The sequence below is a fragment of the Haliotis rufescens genome, unplaced genomic scaffold (genome assembly GCF_023055435.1).
Source record: "Haliotis rufescens isolate VD_foot unplaced genomic scaffold, xgHalRufe1.0.p SCAF_4, whole genome shotgun sequence".
Taxonomy (NCBI): Eukaryota; Metazoa; Mollusca; class Gastropoda; order Lepetellida; family Haliotidae; genus Haliotis; species Haliotis rufescens.
Genome location: NW_025964112.1, coordinates 48426744 through 48445567, shown reverse-complemented (window position 1 = coordinate 48445567; position 18824 = coordinate 48426744). Strand labels below are relative to the sequence as shown.

At 40.4% G+C, this 18824-nt stretch overlaps 2 protein-coding genes across 5 annotated transcripts in view; one reads left to right on the top strand and one right to left on the bottom strand.

The window, feature by feature from the left end:
• The window catches only part of LOC124151700, a 63719-nt gene extending 56139 nt beyond the window's left edge, over positions 1-7580 (top strand). For all 4 annotated transcript variants that reach the window (XM_046524308.2, XM_046524293.2, XM_046524300.2 and 1 more), the window contains exons 2-4: positions 2662-2896; positions 3219-3310; positions 7164-7580. In XM_046524308.2, coding sequence (XP_046380264.2) covers positions 2679-2896; positions 3219-3310; positions 7164-7213 — 360 coding nt within the window. In that variant the 5' untranslated portion in view covers positions 2662-2678 and the 3' untranslated portion in view covers positions 7214-7580. The remainder of the gene's footprint in view (positions 1-2661; positions 2897-3218; positions 3311-7163) is intronic.
• Positions 7581-12581: 5001 nt separating this feature from the next.
• On the bottom strand, positions 12582-18375 carry LOC124152834. Its single transcript, XM_046525886.2, has 4 exons — positions 18218-18375; positions 17015-17236; positions 14147-14238; positions 12582-12903 (listed from the first exon to the last, which is right to left on the bottom strand). The coding sequence occupies exons 2-4, from the start codon at positions 17224-17226 to the stop codon at positions 12842-12844; spliced, it is 366 nt and encodes a 121-aa protein (XP_046381842.1). The 5' UTR covers positions 17227-17236; positions 18218-18375; the 3' UTR covers positions 12582-12841.
• Between the last annotated feature and the right edge of the window lie 449 nt (positions 18376-18824).

The following is an 18824-nucleotide window of genomic DNA, read 5'->3' as shown; positions in this document are numbered from 1 at the left end:
GGGAACGCATGTGCATTTCAATTTGCACGGAACTCACGTGCATCGGGTTTACCATGGCCGTTGTCGTGATGCATTTGGGCGATCGATTTTATTGTCATCTGCTTTGGTTTTTCTATCATCAAATTTCATTTTTCCGGTCAAGGTAATGTTAAATTTGAGAAACTTTGACAAAAAATACCCAGATATTTAGATGACAAGTTTTCATGCAATGATACTTGGTGTGACCTTTCTTTTGCGGTTCAGTATATATGTACATGCAAGGACAACAAAATTAATAAGATAACAAAAGTTGGAAAATAACAAAGTGTAGAAACTAACAAGGGAAGCCAACATATGATTGGCGCTGATAGGTGATTAGCAATAGACAATGGAAGCCAACACTTTAGAGTAATTAGCGCTGAAGGTATGGAAGCCAGTACTTAAGATATCGTAGATAACTAATAGGTAATGGACACTAGGCAAACGGGAAGCCGGGGGTAATTAGCACTGATTGGTGAAAGAATGGACATAACAAAGGGCAAACTGGGGGTAACTAGCACTGATTGGTGAAAGAATGGACATAGCAAAGGGCAAACTGGGGGTAACTAGCACTGATTGGTGAAAGAATGGACATAGCAAAGGGCAAACTGGGGGTAATTAGCACTGATTGGTGAAAGAATGGACATAACAAAGGGCAAACTGGGGGTAACTAGCACTGATTGGTGAAAGAATGGACATAGCAAAGGGCAAACTGGGGGTAATTAGCACTGATTGGTGAAAGAATGGACATAGCAAAGGGCAAACTGAATCCAGCTAGGTAAATAGCACCGACAAAGATCAAAGCAATAAGTCCCAAGCACTAGGCAGATAGGTTCCCTGGTCACGGTTCTCCTGATGTCAATGGATTCTTGTAGTTTTTGGAAGATTTTAGTCCGTTGTCAGTGTGAGGACCGATCTAAAAGAGTCTGCCGTAAAATCAATAGATGTGCTCGATGTAGAAGGCGTCGGTGTTGTGCTAGAGTACTGGCGTGCTTTTGGTGACCATCATTAGATATCATTTCACAACATGCAAACAATAATAAGTCAGGACCCGCCCAGGTGGACCTGGTTGACTCATTTAGGCAGGATCCGCTGGTCAGGTGGACCAGCATGACTCGACGGTTTAAAGAGCCATAGATCACGTTGCAAGGATCCGCTGGTCAAGTGGACTCGAGTAACTCGGCGGTCTATAGAGTCATTGATTACGTTGCCAGGATCCGCTGGTCAGGTGGACTCGAGTAACTCGGCGGTTTAAAGAGCCACAGATCACTAAGCCTGAATTTGCCGATCAGGTGAACTCGGGTGACGGCGGTTTCAAGAGCCACAGTTCACGTTTCCAGGATCCGCTGGTCAGGTGGAGTCGAGTAACTCGGCGGTTTAAAGAGCCACAGTTCTCGTTGCCAGGATCCGCTGGTCAGGTGGAGTCGAGTAACTCGGCGGTTTAAAGAGCCACAGTTCTCGTTGCCAGGATCCGCTGGTCAGGTGGAGTCGAGTAACTCGGCGGTTTAAAGAGCCACAGATCACTAAGCCTGAATTTGCCGATCAGGTGAACTCGGGTGACGGCGGTTTCAAGAACCAGAGTTCACGTTTCCAGGATCCGCTGGTCAGGTGGACTCGAGTAACTCGGCGGTTTAAAGAGCCACAGTTCTCGTTGCCAGGATCCGCTGGTCAGGTGGAGTCGAGTAACTCGGCGGTTTAAAGAGCCACAGATCACTAAGCCTGAATTTGCCGATTAGGTGAACTCGGGTGGCGGCGGTTTCAAGAGCCACAGATCACGTTTCCAGGATCCACTGGTCAGGTGGACTCGAGTAACTCGGCGGTTTAAAGAGCCACAGTTCACGTTGCCAGGATCCGCTGGTCAGGTGGAGTCGAGTAACTCGGCGGTTTAAAGAGCCACAGATCACGAAGCCTGAATTCGCCGATCAGGTGAACTCGGGTGACGGCGGTTTAAAGAGCCACAGGTCACGTAGCCAGATCATATGAACCAAGGTGACTCGGTTGTGTAGGGAGACCTAACTCGTATAACCAGGATCCGCTGAAAAATACCAAGTCCATCCTCAACTCTTTTATCAGTTTGGCGTTAACGATGCTTTTTTGTACGTCTAGAGTAACACAAGATGAGAACTACGCTCGTTACCTCATTTACCTACAATGCATGCCACTTTTTGAAGTCAAGAACGCATAGTGCGATGGCAAAACACGAACGTATCTTGTTTCGTGAGCTGTATAACGGAATCGGATTAAAAAAATGATCACACCACTCCATAAATAATCTTTCAAGAAACGAAATACCTACACGTAAGGGCATTTACTCGAAAACAATATTACGTATTAATTCCCAAAGAACACATACTCACACTCATTATTCTATTTTCTGTTATTAGATACTGATGCGTGTTAAACATGAAACGGAACACTATGATATTCAATTTTCAGCTTCATGAACCAATAACTGAGCAAGTATCATTTTACAAAATAAAAGCCATCCTTTCAAAGGTTCCTTAATTATACACGCTGCCCACTTGTATTCCTTTGTTTTTATGATAACGTCTAATCTTATATTGGTAGATCATTTGCCTACGCGCTAAATCCCAGACGCCGAAGAGTATTATTGATCAAAAACATATTGTCTCATTCTTTCAGGCAGAGGTATTGAAGCTATGAAGATCATACTTGCCCTCACGATCGCCACTGTTATCTCCCTTGTTGATTCGAACGAGGAGTTAGGAACAGATGCTGATAGAGAAAAGAGAAGTTCTACACTCGACCGAATGCCTTTAAACTATGGAAAGAGAATTCCTTCCAGGTCGCTGCGGTCCGTCTTAGACAGAATGTCAGTTGGGTATGGAAAAAGGGATTCAAATGGAGGATATGAAAGGTGAGATTTAATCTAATGTATTATCGTACGTTGGAGCCAAGTTTAGATGGGAGTTTGAAGAAGATTTGCAGTTAAACGGTCTCCGTCCCTACAAAAAAGGTTTAGAACTATTTGTAATGCACTTTTATGTACATTGACATATATATATAAATGTTCTGAAGATAATTTAAATAAGGTTTAAACGGCATTCGATGAGGATTTGCAATTGGGGCAGAAAATTAAATAGCCGGTGCCTTTCCCGCCGATAAAAATAGTGGGAACTAGTTTTTAAATAATTGTTACATCTCTATGTACAGTGATCTTAATCACGTTCTACTTAAAGGGCACTAACAACGGTGGAGGATTTGGCAGCTATGATTTCTTCACAGCCAAACTTGGCACAGAGGTTTGTTCGGAACTTCATTGATACAAATGGTAAGCTGAAACTTTCATGTCTATTTTCTCTGCGGTGTAGTCAATATTTCCTCCTGTAATAAAAAAACGAGTTAACGTCTAATAAGTTCTCTTAACCTTCTCTGCGGTTTAGTCAATGGCTTCTCCTGTAATAGCAAACGAGTTAACGTCCAATTTGTTCTCCTTACATTCATAGCGTTGCGTCAATGGTTCCTGCTAAGGAGCAAACGAGTTAAAGCCACATAACGTCCTATGATCAGTTAATGCACTGTATTGTCACTGAAGTTGTCTGGCCCATCACTTGATTGTCTGCTTTATTTACAGACCGCCGTCGCATGGCAGGAGAACTGTTGTGCGGCGTCAGGCAAAAAACAAACCCTTACTTTTTTATGGAAATTGAGTGACTGGCGGATGCAACAGCAGGGCAGGACATGCTTACTATTTTCGAAACAGCTGGTGTCATCACTGACTTTCCGTTCAAATACCTTTTATCTCTACTTTGCCTTTCTAGTTTGTTTCGGCTGAAAATCGTGACTGGATATTATCTGGCGTTGACGTGTTATATCCCTTTAACCTCCTTAGATGAAAAAAGGCTTTCGATAAAGTTTCTTCTACAATGATGAGGCTTATTAGCCCAGGGTAATCTATCCCAAAAAGTGAGTGAGTGAGTGAGTGAGTTGGGTTTAACGCCGCTTTTAACAGTATTCCAGTTATATCGCGGCGTGTCAGCTTAATGTGGGAGGAAAGCCCGAAGTGATGCAGGTCTTAGGCGTTTACCACTTCGGCGAAACCCACGAGCACGGGTATGGTGCTGACAAACCTAGAAACATAATCGGGGCGAACCGGGATTCGAACCCATAATCATAGGTTTCTGGCGTGCCCAAGGGACGCAACTCTGCACAGCGAATTGCGGCGCCTTAGGCGACTGGACCACCCGTGCCACCCTTTCCCCTAAAAACGTACCTTGACTGATATATAGAAAGACATAACGAAAAAGAAGCATGATTTCAATATAGCTTTGAATAGCTCTGCAGAAAAAGATATACTGTGAATTCACAGTACCTCTTTAAAGAAATTAAAGAACACGTTCACCTCGGAAACCAAATCGAGTACCCTTTTCTTACATAGACCCATAGTAAATCATGAACTCCATTTTCGCTATAGCCTTCCCTTTAATATTTCTTTTGTCAAATAAAAACCTTAGGCACTTGATACGTGGTCACGTTGATCAAATATTCCACGCGGAACTAACGGCAATAAACGAATTATGGATCTCATAGATTATTTTCATTGCCAGAAAATACATGAACGAGACAGAACAGGCCATCCATAATTGTTTGACGTTCAGGTTTTGATTCACCACAATAATCAATTTCCCCCTTGATAATAGCATTACGGTGCCATATCGGAAACATTGATAGCAATGACAAGCAGTTTCAGTTGTGTCCTCTGCGTTTTCAGAAGGTGTATTAAACTATTTAGGTGACTACCCCTGAGAAAGGTCAAGTGAAATGCCAATGAAAGACTTTTGTCCAAAGGAAAAGCCTTTTAAGTTTGAATTCAAAACAAACACTAAGTTTCAGAATTAACAGGCTGGGTAAACACTGGGATAACGATTTTGTTACTAACTTATTTTAAACCATATTAAGCATGTAGGTGTTCACACTGTCCTGGATGTAATGCGATCTGCGACTCGGGTAACATGTATTGCTACACTTATGGGGAAAACGTAATGGATTCCACGTTCCCGTTACTGTTCGTAGCGCGGTCAAAGGGACCGCTGAACACTTAATTCTGAGTGATGCTTGTGTTAAATTAGTCTTTGTATTTCTGTGCAGTAAACGTTTCTTTATGCATTTCATTGATGTACTAGTGTGTTTTTTGGAGTTATAACACAACAAGGTTGTGTCTGAAGCTGAAGTTAGGGCAGGTTTTAACATTTCATTTATTGTCGCAACTTCCTTCCTTCCTCCCTTCTTATTATTAGGCGAAAACTGTCCTATGTATTTTACAGTGATAGAAATGAGAAAAGTGGAAGAATGATGGGGGAGTTTCAGAACAATTTGTTAAACTCGAGAGTTAAACATCTAGAGTTTGCTGAGAAAACAATCTGAAATGCTGGACTTCCTCATAGATGACGCCATTAGGAAATTAGGTGATAGGACGTTTAGGAAAGAAGTAGGCATCCCCATGGGCACCAATTGTGCTCACCTTCTTGCTGAACAGTTTTTGTGTGCATATGCATTGGTATTTCCGCGCGGATTGGGCAAGGGAATTTGGGAAAGAAGTTTATAATTAGCTTCAGGTATATCCTTGATCTGTTATCGTTTAATGATCGTCAGTATAGATAATTCCCTTCCAGTGTGACAAAAAACTCTCCACGAGACTGTATTACAAGAGGGAACTGGCTTGATGGGGTCATCATCCTGATGCAAGGGAGTTAACTGACTATAGAAGTCCAGTTTCCACCCTTGCTGAACTAGTCTGGAATTTCGTTGCTCGGTGGTAGCTTCACCAAAGGCTATTACGAGTTATGTCACAATTCTTTACTCGATTTTGATTGGACTATGCATAGACTCGTTTGTCCAGCCAAAATGTAACACCGGAATTCCAGACTAGTTCGGCAAGGGTGGAAACTGGACTTTTATATAGTCAGTTAACTCCCCTGCCTCGGGAAGATGTGATGGGGCAGGATACGCTCATCTTTTCGCGAACACCTAGTGTCATCACTATTTGATAGTGATTCATCAACACATGCTCATGATATAGTCAGAATCGCACAGTGGACTCTGCTTTTAATAAAGATTTGCCGCTTATATTTTACTTTCTAATAGTCAGTCAACTTTCCCTTTATGTCAAGTAATATTGAAGCAGCTCCAGTTTTTGGCGTCTACATTTTGCAACTTCTAAAGTACAATTGATCATGAGCATGCTGTGTCTACGAACATTCCAAAGAGCTATATACGATTATGTACAAAACTTTCCAAATTTGACGCATCGGTGACAAAACTAATCTCTGATGCAGTTCCTTATTTTGACTTGTACCATCATATGTTGCCATGTTTTTTCTTCATTTTGTTCAAGCGAACTTTTGACTTTCCTTTGCATGCGTTTGTGACGGTGCCACCTTTTCGCGAACACTTGGTATAATCACTAATTGATAGTGATTCACTATATAGTCAGAATCTTAAAATGGCACATAGGAGATATTTCTTATGATTATAGAAAGTATTTTTTCGATTATATTTTGGTTTACCGCAGGTTTTAACACTTATGCTAATAGTAATAAGAATACTAATAGGATGAAAGACCATGTACCATAATATAGTGTCATAATATATAATATATTATTTACGACCATCTATATCCAGTATTATTTAGAAATAATCTTTACTGTAAATTGTGAAGTTGTTTTTCTTATATATGTTACAGGGAATATGTATAATCAGGGAATATATTTAATGTCTGATTCACACACTGGAAACATAGTAAGAATCCGTTCGAGATTTTAATGAAGATCTTAAATCTGTGTCTGAATAAGATCACTTTTTGCAAACTGTCGCATAAATGAGAGATTCTTATTCAGTTGAATAAAAACAAACTCGGTATATTTTTTTTTGCCCCCCCCCCCCCCCCACCACCACCACCCCCCCCACCACCACCACCACCCCACCCCCCCACCCCCCCCCCACCCCAGTATACATGACAACTACACCTCGTTATGTTTGAGTAACTAGTTTTAATGAATATTTCGTTACCATTGTGCCAGATACACGCATCAATATCGCGAGATCTTGGGATTTGCAGAGACATATACCAGGATATCTCTTGGGTCTCTATTGTTGTGGTTTGACTGTTCTGCTCTTCGTTCCAGGTGATGGACTTGTCAGTGTGAGTGAGCTCAGCGGAGAAGGACTGATGTGAATGTTATAGCGAGGGGCCATAGTTCCATCAGGCAACGACGTCACGCTCTCTGCGAGTAAATACAAGCTTATCCTGGGGCAGAATTTGTACTCATTGCACACCACGGTTAAACAACTCTCCTGATATTTCATTAATTGATAAGAGACTCGGAACAGATTAATTTCTCACTATACACTATTTCGCATGTCAGTTGTGTCTCGACAATAGTTTGTTTGTGCAAGAATATGTTAATGTATTTACCCATGGCAACAGTGGAACCATCACCGATGGAAGGGGACTGTGTATAAAGTCAACATGGCTGAAATGTAAATAACAAATGTCGCATTTATTCAGTCCCCAACAAGAAATAAACATTTTGTATGTGAAACTGTTTTTTTTTTGTCTGTATTGAAATATTAGTGAGTGATTGAGTGAGTTGGGTTTACCGCTGCTTTTTACCGTATTCCAGTTATATCACGGCGTGCAAGCATACTTTGGGAGGAAAGCAGGTCTAAGACGTTTACCACTTTGGTGAAACCCATGAGCACGGGTATAGTGCTGAGAAACCTAGAGACATGGTTAGGGCGAAGTGAGTGAGTGAGTGAGTCGGTGAGTGAGTGAGTGAGTGAGTGAGGTGTTACGCCGCCGTTACAATCAGTCCAGCAATATCACGGAGGATGACACCAGAAATAGGCTTCATCTATTGTTGGAAATGGAACTAACTTAACAAGAAGGCTACCCAACCACCCATTATTGAATTAAGATAAACAGCCGGACAAAAGAAAAAAACATACACATGAAAATTCAGACTTCATTATTGTTTACTGTGAAACTGCCAGTGAGTATAGTAAACTACGTTTATAACGAACACACTTATAACGAATTGAGGGTTAAAACGAACTCTTTAATTTTGCTACCGTCCATTTGCTGTATATATGCTGTATATATGCTGTATATGCTGTATATATGCTCATTACCAACGCCGGTTATAACGAACTAAAATTAGTGGTCTCTTCGAGTTCGTTATAACCGTAGTTTACTTTGGATTCGTGTGTTTGTTTGTTGTTTAACGCCACACAATATTCCAAATATAAGACGGCTGTCTGTTAATAATGGAGTCTGAGTTTGACATCAGCATCCATCCACTTAATTAGGATACGATAACATGCAATCAACCAAGTTACCCAGCCTGGCCGCCTGATCCATTCAGACGTCTCCTGCAAAAGCACAGATTTCTTGGAATTGCTATAATCCTACCCGGAATTCTCGCGGGAGAGTACTTCTTGTACATTGCAACTCGTACAAAATCCCAAGCACGCAGAGGTCGTTAACATTAACTAGTAATAGGGTACGTATGGTGCAGGGAAGGGTCATTACTAGGGCAAATTGTTTGATTCTAGGCGTATCCTAGTACGGTTAAAGGGGCGTAACTCTGCAATAATGTTAATGTGCTATTTTAGGCAACGGACAACCTGCGATAATCCTCCTGATGAAATAGTAAGTGCGTGGTAGAGTGAGTGAGTGAGTGAGAGAAAGTGGATGGGATGGGGGACACCGGAAATGGACTTCACATATTTTTGGGAATCGAATTCGTACAACAAATAGGCTACCCAAACGCCCATTAGTTTTTTGAAGATAAACTGCCTGGCAAAAGAAAGTATACCCTTAAAAAATCACAATTAATTTGTTTGTAGTGTGTAATTGCGACCTCCATGCACGTCCACTGTTGTGAGATGCTCATAGCTATGAGGCATGTAATATCGCCTTTGATACCCGTATCGAATACATCATCATGGAATAACTATTTTTAGTTTGTTACATTTTAGCCTCTATCAAACATATATGTATACTTTCTTTTGTCCGGCAGTTTAGTTAAGTGCGAAGCATCTGGCCTGAACACTACACTGACAAACAATCTCATGTGACCGTTGGATAGAAAAGAAAGTTGAGCCTTCCTAGGGAGCTGTTCCGTTATTTCGTTCAGTAATCATATTTACAGTTTATCAGTTAATTTCGTTGAATTATGCAAACCGATATCTATAGACGTGTACTAAACTATATGTGCGAAATAAACACTAGTTAGAACCAAGAATGATAATTTTCCAAAACGTTTGAAGCAGTTGACGCCGTACAATGTTTGATGACGTTGGTGAGGCCATCCATAGTGAGGTCATTGAATAGTTTAATGAAATCATACATTACCATTAACTGAAAATGATATCATGAGTGTTTGTTATATGTCAGTAGTGACTGATGCTATTCTATAGAGAACATGGTGATCGGGTGATTTGGTTTATGGAGAAATATCATTTATGCTTCAGTTTGATTGGCATTGTTTTGTTCGTTTACGACCGGTCCTTAGCAACGCGACATTATACAGTGCGATGTCGTTAATAATTCATATAAATAACTCTAAGTGGCAATCACCTGCCGGGCGATGACTCATTTTGCGATTGTCAAACAAAAACGTTTCTATATTTTCGAGGACCGCCTAAAGAGGCAATATGAAGAATAGTCTACTCGTTCATATATTTTTCTCTCCTGTAAAGTGGGTTGGAGTTTGTTGCCAAGGCTTTGGTTGATTCGTTAAGGGCAGATGACCCTATATCCTCCGTTATCTGATGGACGTATACCCCGAGCCATTGGTGAGGTGAGATGAAATTGGGTTAACGTCGCGTCCAAGATTAGTGCACTTATTTCGCGACGTGCACGCACTGTGTGTGTGTGTGTGTGTGTGTGTGTGTGTGTGTGTGTGTGTGTGTGTGTGTGTGTGTGTGGCTGCTTGTACTAGTCCGGACTGATACCGATTTTGCAGTGCTAGCCCACTGAGATACCATGTCGCAGTTTAACATGAATACCCCACTCAGACACAGTGTACTAACTCCGAGCTGACCAGCCCTTGTTTTAGCCCCTTAATGTTTTAACGTCTTTCGGTATGACGCCACCGGGGATCAAGCCGGGCGGATGCTCTACCACCAGACAACGGAGGCGGACCCGAGCCACTGGTCCTTCAGTGGCACTGTGAGGTAGCCAAGAGATTAATGCGTTGGCTCGGACGGTGGTTGTAGAATGGGCATTAATCTTAATTCTTCCCTTCGACTGTTGGAAAAAAAGGTCATACTAAAGGATGCGACTTGAGATTATTTACTTCCATCTGTCCATATTAAATTAGATGCTTCCTTAATGGTAAGATAACATTCACTCATGCTTGGAGCCCACAAAACACAAAACAGGTTCCATATCACTTGGGGTGGCGATCGGGATTGACTTGGATCTGGGAGAATTGATATTTCGATATAACAGAGTTTGGTTTAACCAGAGTGGACTATATTAAAACCGCGAACACATACAAAAGCACATACGTGCTTCACGCCATACTACTTGAGAACAAATCTGACAATATGCTTCCCTGACCTTTGGGAAGTATATATGTTTTTAAACAGTACCCTAAAAATTCAACCATACCCCACACCACACCCTACCACAATTATCAATAGTCGGCCCCTTAGCCCTGGTCAAATTGACATTTGCTTAGCGATCATTTTAAACAATGGTTCGCAGTATTAAGAGAAGTTAATGATTACATTGGCAACACTTCAACGAACATTGACTAAGGGCAATGGAAAACAGTATAATCGCAATGGCGTGAACTTAATTGATATAATTTTTAAGAATAATCCAAACACCGAACTATTTTGAAAACAAACAGAGTCAATTGTCGTAATGATGTATCACATCAATAACAATATATCATCATTTATGAATGATCATTTATGAACGTCAATTACAATAACCTTGATTTAGGACCCTTCGTGATGAAATGTATTGCTCGTTTGGAAGTTCAAATTGTTTACATCTCGCCTCCACCTTTAGTAGGCGTGTGAGATTGGCTAAACGGTATGTGAGGAAGTTCGGCATATATTAAGTGCATGAACCTGATCGTTTATCTCTTTGGTAAAACCAATGAGCACGGTCATTGTGCTGACAACACTGAAGCAAGGAACTTCAGCGTCCTTAAGCACTGGCCGCCACGCAACGATGGCAAAAACGACTGATATATCGAACACAAATATATCCGGTAACCATAACAACGGAAATGTCATGCAGTGCTTTACCAAGTCAAATTACCTAACCATAGTTCATATTATTGTGACCTCCTCCATAACCAAGTGGATAGAGCGTCTGCCCAGAGAGCGGAAGGTCGGTTGTTCGATACCCTGACCTGTTGAACGTCACCAGAAGACGCTAAAAGATGGTAATGTTATTACTCTGCCTGACGCTCGGCATTAATGGAATAAAACAAGGGCTGGTCGGTTCGGAGTATCCATGATATCTCAGTGGGCTAGCACTATAAAACCGGCATATGTACGGACTAGCACAAGCATGCACAAACACACGTGCATGTCCGTCGCTATATAAACGCAATAATCTTGAACGAAACATTAAACCCGATTTCACATAATCTCGGCTTCATCTCATCCCGTATAACTGGGGGGCACGGGTGGCCCAGTCGTCTAAGGCGCCGCGATTCGCTGTGCAGAGTTGCGTCCCTTGGGTACGCCGGAAACCTATGATTATGGGTTCGAATCCCAGTTCGCCCCGATTATGTTTCTAGGTTTGTCAGCACCATACCCGTGCTCGTGGGTTTCACCGAAGTGGTAAACGTCTGAGATCTGCATCGCATCGGGCATCTCCTCCAGCATTAAGCTGACACGCCGCGATATAACTGGAATACTGTTAAAAGCGGCGTTAAACCAAACTCACTCACTACATGGACACACCACTCAGGGACTGCATACTCTGAGCCGGTCATTCCCCGTTTTACCCCCAGGCAGGGTACCCAGGGTGCGGCCAGGGTATCGAACAAACAACCTTCCGCTCTCCGGGCGGACGATCTAGACCACCCGGCTTCAACCTTTAAGGTATAGGTTTGTAATTTGTCTGATAGAGCAACAAACAATATCGTTAGTAAGTGTATATACCAGTATGCAGTAAGGTTTCGTCGACCTGGTGACCATCTAAAATCATTGAATTAACCGTAGTGCGATAGAAGCGGATATTCAATTTTACATTAATCGATAGTATATCGAGACTATAAGGTAACAGTTATAAATGGAGTCGATCGAGTTAAGGTTAATTGTGTAATATACATGTAGTGATAAACCACAGTGACTTCATGCTGTCAATAAGATCAACATTTTTCAGTGTGAGTGACTGAGTGAGAGCCCCCGGGCATTTGGCTTGACGAGCCTCGGGGCCCCAACGACACATCACGTTAACTTAGTTTTTACCGCATATATCATACGTTTTCATTTTTGATGTAAAAACTTATTTTTAAAATTTGAAATCACCCACGAGTATATTCAAAATAGACAAATAAACCAATATATTAGGAAAATAGTCATTTATTTGCATGATAGGAGAAAAGAAAGACTTCAAGGTGTGTTCACAACACCGTCTGTACGAATGAATACGGCATCATTGTACGCATACTTTGCATGTGATGGTCGAAATACAATATAAATCCTCAAAGAATCCATGATGTCATTTGTTGAAATGCGTAGCACCATTCTGTGATAGTTTGTAGATAAGTGTTATCGTGCTGTTTCTACCCAATGTAACAGTTCTAACAAAACAGGCTTCACGATCCTACTGGTACTGAATTCTCTTCTTCAGCTGCGCCATCTCTTCTTCGTCGATCAAGTCATCACCTGAGAAGAAACGTATTTGTTAAATCATGCAAAGTAATCAGATAGTGATTGAGAGTATCAGCTTACGTTAACTCTTCTTTTAACAGTGTCTCAGATGTATCAGGGCTTGTCAATTTTTATGGGAGGAAAGCTCAAATGACGCAGCTCGAGTGAATAAGTATGGTTTTACGCCGCTTTTAGGAATATACCAGGAACATCCCGACATGGGCACCAGAAATGGCCTTCCCACATTGTACCCAAATAAGGAATCGAACCTTGGCTTCGGGGTAACGAGGGAACGCTTTCACTACTAGGCTACCCACCGCATCTCAAAGACGTTTACAAATTTTGTCAAACCCAAGGGGTTGGGTGTGATGCTGACAAATCAATAAGGCTAATTTGTTGATCAAATAGATGACATCCATCCATCTATAATTTTTTTAAACTTTTTTACTTTTTTGTTTGTAAAACGTTTCAGGGCTACTTCTTGCCTCTCCGTCAGATGAATACTGATGATGAAGGGTCAAGAACTAGCCCCGAAACGTCGTTACAAACAATAAACAAGTTACTATCTATAACAGTTTTATGTCTTTATGTTTTTCCAACTTTTTAATGCCTAGCCAAGGCTTAAAAACGTCTTTCCGAAAACACAGGGGCAAATATTTCCTCAGGTCTTACAAAAACATAAACGTCTTAAATGGATGTTAAGAATGATAGTGTTCTGTGGGTAAATAAAAATCTTTGGCTTCTCCCGCATAACAAATTATATGTCTTGAAGCACTGTCTGCAATTGTATTTTGTCTAAAATAAACCAGCTCCCTAAAAGGTCTGAACCTAATAGAAGCATCTGCATAATGGCTTTAATAGCGTTCTTCTATAGAGATGAAATGTGAAATATTTCCAATACATTAAACACTGGCATATCGGATGTCGATATATCTCAATCGTTATTCGTTATAGTTTTACCTATCAAGCCTATGCAATCTGATCAAATGTCATCCTAAGTCATCAACGTATATCATTAAAGTATTTCTGTTTCACAGTTTCATTATTTGTTTAATATATTAAATAACATGATGCCATGATGTAAAGAAAAGGTATGAGAAATATAAATCTGGCTCATAACAAATGTATCAGTGTTTGGTTATCAATGATATTTGATATTCTGCTTCCAAACGAATATATAAAACATCTGTGAAATATATCTTATTTTATAACAATATATCGTGTAGCACGGATCTATGTGTCATTTTGCGAACCTTACCATTTCGGTCAATGTACCCTCTGATGATTCCTGCAAGAAGTCTTGGAGAACCAGACACCAGCTCCCGCATTTCTTCCGTAGTGTACAGAGGCCTATTTATAACATTAAGAGTAATATTAGCAATGGCATGTAAAGGTGTGCCTATAGAAGGAGAACCTCATCTAACCGATGTGGTAATTGACTACTTTTGGTCGAAGTACTTGTATAGTATTAAAGTTTAAATGACTTATGTATTCGTTTTTAAGTTAGACCATCTTCCTTGTTTCATTTACACTCGTTTAAGTCATCTGACACTTTTCCTCAAGAAATAAAACAAATTAGACCTTCGAAAACTATTTCTTCGCTTTACAAAATCCGCCCACCCATGGTACGTCACAAGATTCGTGTCGTAATGCTTGGTTTATGTGGAGTGATGTAAAGAGACAGCAATTTCATTTTGAAAAACATAGAAAGTCGGATATAATAGCCATGGACGGCATACCAGTAAAAGAAAAGACGCAAACCAGTATGTGAACCCCAAACTGGCACGCTTCTGACAATTCAATAGTCATTATCATGGCGAATCTTGTAAATATATATTAAGAAAACACTACCATTTCACCTGGAAAATTTTCAATTTTCAGTCGGAATTGTACGGATAAAATTACAGATAAAATTACATGAACTTTCTACATATTAGATAAACAACGCATCAATGCGAACAAAATAGACATATTTAAAACGGACACCCTTGCACATAAAAACATTGAATTTGTTTTTTATCATAATAAATTTGCAAAACCTTTGCAAACTTCAGTTATTTTTGTCAAATGAGCTTTTAATATTTGAAAATGACAGAGAAGAGCCGTAGCTGTCACACAACTGCAATTTAATAATTAAAATAATGTACACAGATCCCCCTATACGGTTTGTAATCATAAGGCAACGCAGGACGTGTCTGTGCGTATAGGATATGTTAATCACATGATCATCCTTGGTTTAGCTTTTAGCGGAATATCAAAAGGCAGTATGTGTCACTTACAAACCTTGCTTGAAGGGAACTTTAAGACAAACGTTTGAAAAAAGGTCGACAAAATATACCTCCGCCCCCAAAAAAAATTTCATCATAGATTGAGGTCTAAACTATTCTTTCCTTTGGACTCTGCGGATATGAAGAAAAAAATTAAAGCTTAATTTAAAGAAATTAAATTATTATTTTTTTTTTATTATCTCGGAAGTTTAGAAATTTGCTGAACTGCAGATACATGTACAGCCTTTCAATTCTGCGAGGTCATAATATGGAAAAACTGTGTTTCATCTTTTTGACTCTTACATTTAAAGAAGAACACATTTTGCCACACAAATTACCTGTAGATAGTAGCAGAATACTTGAAACCGTTTGCACCGACACTCGGCACAATACAGTAGTTATAGTGCTAAATACAAAGGCATAACGTACATGAACTCGTCGCATAGCTTAAAATGTTGTTACTTTGTATATTGGATATGCCAAACATATGTATTTGCAGTAAGTAGACATGATGTATGTGCATAAGATATGCATATGCATCGATATGCATGACGAACACATGGGACACAAAATGTGGTCCACATTATCCAAGTTCTCGAGGATGGCGATCATATTTTTGCTTGGCTGTATGGGTGTCATCGTACACCGACGGCAGGGATTGTTGATCATGCTATTGACCACTAGTCTGCCTGACAAAGGCTCGATTTCGTACAGGCCAGTGTAATAAAACTCGGAATTATTGGAAACTGCGGCTTTGAAAGAAGATTCAAAGTGACAAAGATTGAGGAACAACAGGTCGAGGCCCACCCAATGCGTTCCACGGCCTGTCCCCCTGGGTTACATGGATACAAACACACGTAGGTTTTGCATGGGCGTCATACGTCACGTCGTTGTTGTCTCCGCCGATGACGTTGATCACGTGGAAGGTAACGTCTGTTGATAATTGATTCATAAAGCAGCAAAGTCATTCAGAATACCTAATGAACTGTTCTAAGGTCGCTTGTATTGCTGCACCTAGCAACTGCTTGTTTTTGAAACTTTAAGCTAAACCTACATACCAGTACACCAATGTGTTATCCGTCAGACAAAACAATATAATCAAACTTGGTACGGTTCGTCATCAAAGACATGAATCACAAACAAATGACACTGAGTGATCGTCCATGCGTGGAATGTTATAGAAAATATTTTGATAGATGTTTATTTAATGAAAGGTTTGCGCTCGCCAGAGATTCAAGACATATTATTCTCTCTTGGGCTGCGACGGTTCAAAACAGAGAAGTTTCCTTCAACGGAAAGAAATCAAAGCTGAGGAATTTATATTTCTAAAGCATTTTTATTACGACATTGTATTGTTCTTTTGGGATCTAGAGTTCATTCGTAAATAACGAGTTTGATAGTTATCAATGAGAATACAAATCAACACAATACCAAAATGGTCTCATAGACAACGTAACAATCTGCTTTGCTCAACGGAACAGACGTTTGTGTGTAAATCACTAAGAATAGGTAGCCAAGAGCTTCTCGCGACTGAAACACATGTACAGCCGAACCATGTTGTCGTGAACTCGGATGAATTCTCGGTTTTGTCGAACTCACAGCCCGGTCCCGGCAAACTCTCAATATCTTGATCACTATTTTAACCCGGATATGTCGAAATGGACCTTTCCGTTAATATTATATACATGTCATTTACATAACATACACGATGTTGTGCCTTATGTTGTCTGATGGCTAGGTCAGACGGTAATAAGGATTTGTCAAACCCCGGAGAGGTCGAACCAGTTATCTAGTCTCCAGGAGTTCGAGACAACGGGGTTCGACTGTACTTTAAATACTCTATGTCTACATGATCTTACCTTATTTTACCATTCATTCCCTCCATCTCCGTTGAGCTTCTTTTCCCATAATATCGACCCATCCTGTCAAATATTGTCGACCGTTTTGCTTCCACTGAGGACAGGCTGCTGAAAAGATCCGACCCCTCGTGGACATCTCTGCGGAATGATTGTGACAATGATACCAATGTTGCAAACACAACACAGACCTGGAGGGAGGGCCGAAACTGCATGGTGCTGTGTCTGTAAAATAAATTAACCGATTGAAATATTGGAAAATGAAAAAAAGTACATAGCTTCCGCTTTTGCAAAATCAAAACTGGGAAATTGGCCAAGACGTTTAACTCAAACTTAAGTATAACCAGTCATCCGGGATCGCATCAATATCTAAAATGATGCACAATGTAATTCCCTTTTTTGACTTGTACCATATGTTCCCGTTTTTTTTCAGTAGAAAATGTGACTAGCCTCTGCATGTGTTTGTGATCCGTTCACCTTTTTGCGAACGCCTGATATCATCACTGTTTGATAGTGATCCATAAACACATACTCATGGTACAGACAGAATCGAGGAAACGACAATGCTTTCAGAAATTTCTTATGAATATGAAAAGGGTTTTGTCGCCTATATTTGTGATGAGTGCAACCTATGGGGCAGGATACGCTTACCGTTTCGCGAACACCTGATATCATGATTATGTTTTTTATGGTGATTCATAAACACATGTTATTGATATATTCGGACTCGAACAGTAGTCGCTTTTAATGAATCACTAAGAGTTCGCGAAAAGGTGAGCGTATCCTGCCCCACCGGTGACAATAAATTCAAACAAGTTGCTCTAAGAAATTAATGAAGACAGAAATTACTTTGAAAATACATTTTCTGGATACACTTTCATGAGCACAAAAGTGTTTAAAAGTAATCCAAATAATAAGATCACAAGAATGAAAATGGAAATGTACAGTGCGGGTAACATGATTTGTTTACAAACTCCAAACAATCTGAACGCAGGAATATGATAAAACGTAAAACTGCTTTGCAATATTTTTCATGGGTGCATTATTATAGTGAGTGAAAGTAATAAACAGAAATCCAATGACTTTGAACAATGGAATGGAAAAGTGTCGTAATATGAATTAAATTGACAAAACAGTACCGCGCCCCAAGTAGACAATCAAAAGTCAAAGGCATAAATGATTAGAGTGATGAACCAAGTCTCTTACTTGTTTCCAGCAGAGTAAAGCAGCGTTGTTGATGAAAGCCTGCAAACACCCTGACGCGAGAACAACTGTGAGATTGACCGCTGTAGCCTGTATTTACTGTCTACCTGAGTTATGAATTATTTACTGCTGTGGGTGGCAACTTCCCCATACCTGAGTGGAATATACGCCAGACAGGAACCGGAGAATCCCTCCTACTCTAGTATTGATCCTTGGGTGACAATGGTAATTGCATGCGCTCTTCCAATGGGAACAAGTGGCTGAACATAATGAAGCAAGGCCATAAAGAGCCACTGGAGTATAACCACTCATCCAGGATCGCATTCAATTACGTTAGCACTGGGCAAATGACGACATTCTACTCCCATTTTCCAAGAATGTAAAACCGTTGGTTGACGTTTTTCGGGGAAATGTGTCGGATTTCAGTGCGTCATGTACAACTCTTAACAATGAAACATGAAGCATTTATCAAAAACAAATCGTGCATTTTTAGTTGGTTAATCTGCAAGAACAGGTGTTTTACAATTTTTATGTTAAACATATTATTGGCCCGTCAAGAAACAACATCTCAGCTCAATTCACGTAGATGCGTAGATCAGCGTAGGCGGGT